The sequence below is a fragment of the Balaenoptera borealis genome (genome assembly GCF_965194805.1).
Source record: "Balaenoptera borealis genome assembly, chromosome: 4".
Lineage (NCBI taxonomy): Eukaryota > Metazoa > Chordata > Mammalia > Artiodactyla > Balaenopteridae > Balaenoptera > Balaenoptera borealis.
The window spans coordinates 76,503,112-76,513,098 of NC_138861.1; the positions used below are offsets into that span (position 1 = coordinate 76,503,112).

At 52.2% G+C, this 9,987-nt stretch overlaps 1 protein-coding gene across 1 annotated transcript; it reads right to left on the reverse strand.

Annotated features, from left to right (window-relative positions):
* Positions 1 to 1,589: 1,589 nt before the first annotated feature.
* Positions 1,590 to 5,149, reverse strand: GSX2 (GS homeobox 2). Its single transcript, XM_082390738.1, has 2 exons — positions 4,319 to 5,149; positions 1,590 to 3,620 (listed from the first exon to the last, which is right to left on the reverse strand). The coding sequence occupies exons 1-2, from the start codon at positions 4,890 to 4,892 to the stop codon at positions 3,280 to 3,282; spliced, it is 915 nt and encodes a 304-aa protein (XP_082246864.1). The 5' UTR covers positions 4,893 to 5,149; the 3' UTR covers positions 1,590 to 3,279.
* Between the last annotated feature and the right edge of the window lie 4,838 nt (positions 5,150 to 9,987).

Genomic DNA, 9,987 nt, shown 5'->3' on the forward strand with positions numbered 1-9,987 from the left:
GGCTGCTGGGTCCCTTCTGCCCTGGGCATGGTTTGCAATCAAGAAGCCTTGCTGTGTGCCGCCATCATGGTTAGACCCTTGGCCTTGGGCTTGAGTTGGCCACTGAGTGGGAGGGTGAAGGGGAAAGGTTTCTGCTCCTCCTCTTTGCTGGGAATTCTGGACTGGGTCAGGACACAACGGCAGGAGGTTATTCTTCCTGCCGTCCATCCTCCCCAACCCCCAGCTCTTTTCCTGTTTAAAGAGGTGGATTCATCCACGCTAATGGTCCCTGCTGCTCACTTCTTTTCTCCTAATGGGGCAAGGTCCTGATTTTTAATTCTCATTTTTATTCTCTTTCTCTCTTTTCATCATGTGGTTATAGGCCCCTAAGAGGCTATGTTTTGGAGGAACAGAGTTCTGTGTTTCAAGTGGGGCATATTGAAAAACTAGCATCTAGTGCTTCCCAGATAGAAATAGTCAAGGGTGACTCCACACATCTTAAACATTCCTCTTTTAATAAATCTGGGGACACTTCTCTTAGAGTGTTTGATATCAAGATTGTTTAACAGAGTATTTGTACATCTGAGTGTTGGCTTAGGTGTTCTTAACCTAAGATGAAACTGTAGGCCTTTAAAATCAGACAGATTCCCAAAACCTTATTCCCAATCTTCAAAAACATCAACTGAATTTTTTTTGGGGGTGGGCGGGCGTTGGGGACGTGTAACATAGGAGACAAGGAGACCTCATGGTTCACTCTGAAAGTGACAAGAAGATGCACTGGAGAACGTTTCTTTGGAGAATGTCCAGCGTCTTTGCCTGAATCTTTTTGCCTCAGTGCAGGATCTACTGTTTCTTTTCTCTTCCCTAAGGAATTTCGCTGAAGACAGGAGGGAAAGGTAACGAGCAGCCAACCCCAAACCAGGCACGGAGGGCTGGCCCCGCGTCTCGGTTGCCGGACCGTGGAGCTGGGTGAGGTGCAGCATCGGGGTGGCAAGCAGGTGGCTCAGCAGTCTGGGCGCGGGGCCTGGGCGCGGGTAGTGAGGAGAAGTGCAGATGCTCTGGTCCCGACTGGGCAGGGACTTGGGGAGGGCCAGGCCCGAGCGCGGGACGACGGAGTGGCCGGGCTGGGAGTGGATGGGTAGGGGACGGGGTTGCCTGTCCGCCTCTCAGATGAGGTTTTGCTTTGGGCAGGAGGTGCGGCCGGGGCTCTTTGGCCTTCTTGTTATTTCCTGTGAAGGAATTCTTCCTTAGCCGCCAGTTCTTTGCGCTACGAAACTCCCTTCCTCCCACCCCTGTACCGGTGCCCGGGAGACGCCTGTTTATTGAGAAGGAGGGAGACGGAATCTTTGGAAAAGGCAGTGGGTCAGCGCCCCTTCCCCTTCGCGGTGGGCAGGGGCGAGTCAGATGCCTGTGACCACTGCGCAGGATCGGGCCCAGGTCACTGCACAAAGCGGCGGCAGCTCCCTATTCAGTACGCACCGTCCAGCCTCTCCTCTCCCCTGCCTGCCCTGGCCAGCACCAGAATGAGAGATGACGACGGGCCTCAGGCGTGTGTGTGTGTGTGTGTGTGTGTGTGTGTGTGTGTGTGTGTGTGTGAGGGAGGGGGGAGTGTCTGGGCAGGGAAACCCATACTAGAGCCCAACCCCACCTGGTGCGGTTTCAGTTCCTACAGACCTAAAGTAAATCAGACCTAAAGAAGCGTGAGTATGTGTGTTGTAAACAGTTCCTATGGCTTGGACTTTTTAGGTGGCATCTTTAGAGAAAATAATCAAAAATAACCCCAGCGGGTGTTTGTGGGACTCAGCTTGCAGGGAATGAGATCTCCTAGTTACCATGTTTCCAGCTTCACTCTCTCCCTTAAAGGACAGAACCTGGCTGTGCTGAAGAGAGAGCCAGGTTGCCTTGCTGAGGGCAAAGCCAAAGTAAGTCTTCTCCAGGGCCAGGATTGCGCGAATGAACTCTGCAAGGTGATGGGAAGAGAGGGACTAAAAAGGAACTAATTTAGGTTAAAGTTAGGGAGACCAGAGAAAAAACCCAAAAGTCCGAAGGCACCTCTGAGCTATTTTGGAAAAGTGAGAATGTAAGTCTTTGGACAAAATAATTCCCTATTCCTGAACTTTTGTTTTCTCAGCAGTGGTGGAAACCAGCTAATTTCTTAGCTAGGCAAACTCGCAAAAACGGTATTGTTTCTAGTCACTTGTAGCATCATTTGTAACTTTGCATGTGTTTGCTTCAAACCTGTTTGATGGATTGTTGCCCTTCCTAAAACAATTCCTACTATTCAGATTCCTTTACATGATTCAGGTTTTAGTACTGAGAGAGATGAAGAAGGAAAGAAAGGGAGGAGGGACTGATACAGAAAATAAATACTAGGTAAGGGATTTTCACCCTCTCCTGCTAAATAAATTTAAAGGTTTGCCTGTCATTAATTGTCAGTGTCACTCTAAATGGAGTGATGTATCCTGTCAATTGTGAGGAATTGAGCTATTTTAAGAATGGGAAGTACTACCTGGTAGGCAGCATCATGACGGAAGGTGTCTTCTTGGCAGAAGTTTCGGTGACACAGAAATCCTATAGAGCCACAAACTCCCTCAACCAAGAGACTCACATTACCAAGTTATAGTCATTACTGTGCTCTAAATTCTCAGACACTTTTATTCCCTGTCCATAAGGGGGAGAGAGAGACAGGGGAAGATGGAGAAAGCAAACATCACAAATTTAAAACCTTGATTTTGTTTCATTTATTTAAATAAATATAAATATAAATTTTATATAAAACTATTCACAAGGAGACTTCCAGTGACTTGGATTTTAAACTCTCCCCAGGCAAATTTTCAGAAAGCAAGACCTACAGGGTTTAATTTTCTAAGTTATTTGCAATTTAATACTTTCATTAAAAACAACACAAAACAAAAAGAATCAAGAAACCCCGTGTTCTTATCAGGTTCTGAAAGACAGGGAAAGGGAAATGACGTGCGCTTTCAAAAACCCACATACAGTTTTAAACTTAAACCAACCCTGTTTTTTCTTTGTTATATGATGAGACTGAGTTGAATCTAGATTATTTACATTTAAAAAAAAATGATCTATAACTGCGAGTGGAGTCCCAAACAAATAGGTCAAGTAGGAGACAGGAGAAGTGTCAGGCCCCCGGCATGTAAGCCCCCAGGAATACTCGTCTCCACCTTCTCCAGGTGGAACCACCGAAAGGCCAAGGCTTTTGGCCCCTGGGTGCCTGCCGCGTCGCGTTGTGGTGGGGGGGTTACGGGAGCGTGTAGGGAGAGGTGGGGCAGCCCTCCCTCATAATGGGGAAATCTCCTTGTCATCGTTGGCCGAGACCGGCGACAAGGACTCCTCGTCCTCTGAGCGCGCGTAGTGCGCCTGGCTGCCGACGCACTTGCAGCCCGTGTGACTGTTCCTCTGCGTGCCCTTCCCTTCCTTCTTGTGCTTCACCCTGCGGTTCTGAAACCAGATTTTCACCTGCTTCTCTGACAGGTTCAGGTACGTGGCGATCTCGATCCTCCGGAGTCGAGACAAGTACATATTGGAAGAGAATTCCCGCTCCAGCTCCAGGAGCTGCGTGCTAGTGAACGCCGTCCTCATCCTCTTGCCATTGGGTACCTGGCTGGCGTCCGAACCCCCTGCAGACGGGCCAAGAGAGGGCAGAGAGGTAATTCTCGGGGGTGGGTGTGGGGAGGCGCTCCCACCCCACGTGCCATCCCTTGGAAAGGATGCTCGCAAGGACTCACCCGTGAAGCTCAACCAAATACCTGTATCCATCTCTCACTCTTTCTCATTTCAAGACACATCGTTACTTAACCGGGAAGGACAGGGACGCCCAAAGCAAGTGAAGGCCTTTGATGTTCGGGACGTAAAGTCAGAGGATTAAAGTGGGGGGCGGGGGCGGGGTTACATTGTCCGGTCGTCTCCCTTCAAGCCTAGTGGAAAGGCAGGCAGGCTTAGCCCAAAGCAACGAAACCCTTTTAGCCAGCCTCGACGCCGGAATGCCACACTTAGGTACAAATACACCCACCCCGGACCTCAGTCAGTTAACCTCCGATTTCTCAGCCTTCAACTTCGAAGTCCCAAAGGCCCCGATGTTATGCAAGACTCGGGCACCAGATACCGGGAGTGAAGCGCATCAGGCTGCTTGGAGAGGCTGAGAAGGCTAACTCCCACCTTCGTGGAACTTCTGGGGACGACTCCACAGTTATACTAAAAAGCCCCTCCTCCCTCCTTACCCCTCCCCCAGGCTCCCACTTCATCCACTGAAGGCGGAAAGTTTGCTCCCGGGAGCCGGCAAGGCACCGCGCGCAGGTGCCCAGAAACCCGGCCCTACCCATGGTGAGGCAGTGGAATCTCCGCGGGTCCGCCACGTTGTAGGTGGTGGCGGTGCAGACAGGTGCGTGGTGCTGCGGGTGCCCCAAGGCCGCCGCGGCCGCCGCCGCTGCAGCCGCAGCCGCCGCCGCTGCAGCCGAGCCGGGCTGCTGGGGCTGGTGGTGGTGATGGTGGTGCTGCGGAGGGTGGTGGTGATGGTGCGCGTGGCTCACACGCGGGCAAAATTGTGCGTCCCCAGGACCCGAAGAGAACTGACTCTTGAGCAGGGGCAACGCCCCGGCGGCTGCCGCCGCCCCGCCACCCCCGGCCCCGGCACTCCCGGTCCCTGCGCTCCCGCCGCTGGAGCTCGCGGGCCCCCGAGGGGAGTGCAGGTGCGAAGTGACGCAGAGCGGGCAAACGCAGAACGCGCCGCTCTTGCGGGACGGGCAGCCCGTCCCGGACACGGACATCACCAACGGGGATGGCATGCCCAGCGGGATGAAGAAATCCGGCCCGGGGTGCGGCTCAGGAAGCGAGGGCGCGGGCCGTGAGGAGTCCTTGATGATGAGCGAGTCGACATAGAAGGAGCGCGACATGTCGCGAGGGGTGGGTGGCTGGAGGGCCCGGCCGGCCGTGGCGCCCCCTCCCCTCTCTTGTCCTGAGCTCTGCCCCGGGCGCGGCGCGGACGCAGGCGGTCAAGCCCTTGGGGACGCGGAGGTGTCGGCGTCTGGGCTGCGAACAAAGGGGTCCCTGGAGAGGGCTGGTCCTCACGTCCCCCGCCCGACGCCCAGGCTCCGTGATTTTATAGCCCCCACCCCGACACGTGATGCTGCGGAGTACCGCTCGGCTCAGGCTCCTCGGCAGCTCCCCACCCTCGGGATAGGCTGCCCGAGTCACAACAGAAGCGGCGAGGAGGGGCGGGTGCGCGGCGGGGAAGAATTCGGAGGAGGGGGATGGGGGAGACTTTGCAAAGTGTAGGTTTTGTTAATTTCGCGGGGAGGCCGGCCTCCTCCCCTTCTTTCTCCACGCTTTCCCGAGAAATCACAGAGCTGCATCCTCCATCCCACCCCTCTCCCTAGCCTGGGCCCCAGCCCAACTCTTCCTCGCTTCCGGCCACAGATCTCACCAGGTGGGGACTTTGAGGCCTTTCCATATAGGAACGCCTAGTGCTCCTTGCTCTTCTGTGCCAGCCGCCGTGGATAAGGCACGGCATAGTGTGAAGCCTGCGGTTTAGAACAGGATTGTGTGGCGGTGGACTGGCAGGGACCCAGTCCCGGAGCGCAGCTTGGGACACGGACGGACACACACACAGAGTCCCCTAGCTTTTGAAACTGGCCAAGGTCATTCAGGTGGTTGGCTAGTGAGGGATCCGGGGGGCATAACAGAGAGGCCTCCCAGCTAAGAAGTGGAGCTTTTCATTCTGATGCTTGGGAAGTTCTAAAATGCCTTTGCACTTGGGGCCTTCTGGGGCCACTCAGATCAACGACCCTTCCTTGTGCCTCTTTCTAACCTGAAACCACCCCCCTCTTGGCAAAGAGAGACATTGAAGGTACGCTTTTGTCTTTCTCCGAGTGGTCCCACTGCTGCATTTCCAGACCAATCCTACAAACTCCATCCCAAGGACTTTGGGGAGAGGACCAAATCCCGGCCCTTCTGGAGACTGGGCAGGGGTTGAGGGAAGCCTTCGTTCTGGGTCCTGCTATCTCCTGCACCTTTGCATTTTACAGATCTTAGGCAGCTAGGAGGCTAACCAGGAAGCTCTCTCCCCTGTGCACGCCTTTTAAAGCCCATAAAGGTTGAAGGGAATTGAGTCACTCAGTGAATCCTGCCTCAGGATGGGAGAAGTGGCTTGGTAAAGGAAACCTCTCTGAGCGGCGGTGGAAGACTGGGTGCACCAGTGGCTGGTGAGCGAGGGCGGCTGCCCACCTAAGGGCTATTGATCTTACCAAGGAAGCAAGGCTGCAGAAGCGACAGCTTTCTCTTCTTTCCCCTTGTGGAAAATCTGGCTGGAGCAGGGAGGGTGAGCAACAGCTACAAGTCCAATTCTTTCCCCCAGACAGCTAACTTCAGGCCTGAGATCACAGCGGTGCTAAGAAACTTGGGGACGGGACTCCCTCCACCTGTGAGAACCAAGGGCCCAGATCCTAGGGGAGCATCAGCTTCTCTGCTGGTGACACGGCTGTCTCTCTGTCCTCTCTCCTTTCCATCTCTGTGACCGTCTCTCTTGCCTGCTAGAGAAGTGTAATTGGGTTGTAGGGACGCCCCGCTCTGGGGAGCCCAGGATTTATGGATGGCAATTAAAGTTTTATGAATTGCAGCTGAGGCTGGTTATTGAGCTATTTGAATGTGATTAGAATTCAATTAGAAAGCGGTTAGTGGACGGTGGGTCTCCGGAGTGTAAACAGACAGCTATTCCAGAAATGTGCTAATCCAACATCTTGTGACAACAATTAAGGAGTCTCAGGGCTTAACTCAGGGCAGCTCAGCTGTAACTACTTTTGTACCACAAGGTTTGCTGCTGCAGCCGTCGCAGGCGCTCAGCCTCAACCCAGCCTGCCTGGCCCAGCCCGCCCTCGCTCACAATGGGAGACTCTGGGCAGTTCCCAAATCATTCCAGCCTCAGAAAGAAAACTGGTAGCTCCACCATTGGGAGGTGCTTAATGGCAGGATGTTTGTATAGGCCTAAATTGTCCAAACAGGTGACATGACTTCCCTGTTGACTTTGCAAGTGTATATATACATTTCACTTAAAATTTTATATAATATATATTTATATGTATTTATTCACTTTGATCTGCAGTGGTTCTAGTTCTGATCTTGGGAAGAACTTCTATGCTAATGTGCTGGGAGTTGTGCTTATGTGAGGATCATTCTATTTTAGAGAATCCTAATTATGATGCTTGAGCATCTAACTCGATTTATGTCTGCCTACAGAAACCTCCGGTTGGTGTGCTGGTGAATTTTGAGAAAAGTGAGAGGCCCATAGGGTTGCTTAGGACTGCGAGGGGAGTAGCTTGGGCCCAGACTGAGGCTGAAAGCAGACCATGACCAAGAAGTTTGTCTATTAGGATACTCGGTTAACTGCTTGAGCCCACCAAGAGCAAGTATTTTGGGGTCACGTTCCACATTGGAGTCTCTTTTCTCAGACTCTTCTCTTCTTTGGATCTCTCAGTCTCTCTCCCCCCCCACCGCCCTCTTTCCTCCACTCCAGCCCCGTCTTCAGAAGCTCCCCAACCCCGTGTGCCTTGCCATCTTTCCCCTGCCCATTGACCCTGTGGACAGCTTTGCGGCTGGCCCTGCCCAGACCTACCCTCCCCCGGGGCCTGCAGCACCTCCAACCCATTCGGAGCAGAAAGGGACCCTGGGCACACCATCGGCGTGCCCCCATGGTGCCCCCGCTAACACCCAATTTTATTTCTCAGTGATTCTGTCCGATAAAATTTCATCGTCCATTAAGTAATCCCTGAAATGAGAGCTCTTATGAGCCTATAATGAGCTCTAATTGCCACGACTCGGGGAGCCACGTGGAAGGATTTATTCGGTATTAAGCAGTTGGGTACAGAGTACAGGCTGTTACCTAAGCCATTACTTTCATAATTCAAGGAGAAAATTAGTTCTTTTAAAGGGGGGGGGAATCCTTTGATTTTTTTCCCCCTTTTGCTGGGGATGACAGAGGATGGCTTTGCTTTGTCTTTTATGATGTCACAAATGCGAAGGTAACACAAATTGTCCCCACCATCCCCCAGCCCTGCCCAGTCAGGACACCCCACCCTTACCCTCAACGGAGGAAAAAAAAATCAAAGCAGTTCAGAGGCACCGCCTTCTTGCCTCTGGACTCTCCAGCCTGAGTTTGGATGAGCAGATTCCTCGCAGCCCAACCATGAGATTCGAATTCTTGGATATACCTTTCAGAAAGTCTCCCAGTACTTTCCCCCATCTGGGATCACACTGGATCTGAACCCCACATTTTCCTCTTCCTTCTCTCTCTTCCTGTTTCTTTTCACAGGCAAAAACAGGGAAATAAAGGGCGTGGACTAAACATTACTTATTCAGCAACCCTAGAGCTCTGACCCACTGATGTGCTTACTGTTTTTCTCCGGCTGTAAGTCTTACTTTGCCCCTCCCTCTGCTCCCCCTAAAGCTTCGCCCCCTCCACCCCGAGTCCTTTTTTTCCCCTCTCAGTTTCAGCATTTGCCCACACGGTTCTCCCGCCCCAAAGGGAGGAGGCCGCGAGCAGGGCGGGACAGCCGGGAGTTGGCGGGGCCGCCTTGGATTTATTTGCTCCTCTTACATTGATTTCATATTAGTTTCCAAAGCAATGAATGATCTCAAAGCTGGGTTTTGTTAGCCGAACACAAACAGGAGACAGGACTTACTTGCCCCCAGCTCCCTTTAATGAGGTCATTATCAAAGCGTGAACAAGTCTATGAATGTTTTATTGAAAGCGCATCGTTAACTTGTATCCATCCTTTTCTCTGAGTGGCATTGTGATATTGCTGTCTGTGGCACATCTTACCCGATATAGCCAGAGATTTCCCCATTCTCTGTAACCAGGCAACCCTTTCTGAATACCCAAAAATTGAAAAGAACTGCTTAGTCTTCAAGAAAGTCCTCAATAATAGTGGAAAAGAACAAAGATCCAGGAGACAACAAAATGCCACAGGGGTGACTTTTCATGAGCAATTATCTCTCATTAATCAGAAGAACAGCTGCAATATTAATTTTCTCTCTTTCTTCCTCTCTTTTCACAGTCCCCAACATTTGAATAATCATAAATTTTGATTTTATGAAGGAGTCACATTTTCAGGGGCTAGAGGAAAGCAGCTACCTAGGTGAAGACAAGGAGAAAATGCTCTCATTTGATTTTTGTTGTTGTTGTTTGGGTAAAGCTGCCAACAAAGCAAAATGAAAAAAATATTTAAGTAAGAGAGAAAAATACCAGAGAAAATGGTCCTTCCCCTCCACCCCCTCCCTTCTTCTAGATGGTGGTTGAGAATCAGGACTCTTTTCCCGCTCCCCCTTCGTTCCTCCCGCAGCTCAGACCCATTCCCCAGTTCTGCTCAGATCAGGGCGGAGCGAAATGTCCCGGCGTCTGGCGTGGGAGTTTCAGCCGGGTTTCTGCCCGTTTAACTTGCAAACGTGAAGCCAAGCGTTGTCGATCTGACCAAAGAGACACTCTTTGGGCGTAACTTGCATTGTGGCCATCAAAAGCCCGCCAGCTTTGGATGAACCGAGACGTGCATTCAGCAGAGATGGGGGGCTCGCTCTCTTTTCAGGAGCCAGAGAGGCAATTGTTCACAGGATGTGTAGCCAGGGTGGAAAACGGGGGTCCCCAGATAAGGCTGTAACCTGCAAACGGGCTTGGGGGGAGTTAAAAGACTCTCATTAAAGCCGAGGCTGCAATTAGCAAATACACGCTCTTAGGGAACCCAAGCTCCTCTTGAAAAAGCGCGAGTTGGGATGAAAGAGGGGCAGTTGGGAGTCAGCCCTCACATTTCTGCGCTGGCTGAGCGGTGAGTCCCTGAGCGGGACTCAGGTCCTGGCTTCCCCTTCAGCTGCCTCAGTACTGTTACTTTTAATGCATGGTCGGGGGAGGCCGGTCCATGGAGAGGGCAGGCTGCGGGCCTTGGGCTCAGCCACCGCCGAGAAATGATCTTGCCTCTCCCCAGTGTTTATTCAGAACCGATGGGC

Coding starts and splice junctions, on each gene's coding strand:
- GSX2 (XM_082390738.1), bottom strand. CDS start 4,892: ATGTCGCGCTCCTTCTATGTCGACTCGCTCATCATCAAGGACTCCTCA. Junction 3,621..4,318: donor ATTCCACTGCCTCACCATGG/GTAGGGCCGGGT, acceptor GCCCGTCTGCAG/GGGGTTCGGACGCCAGCCAG.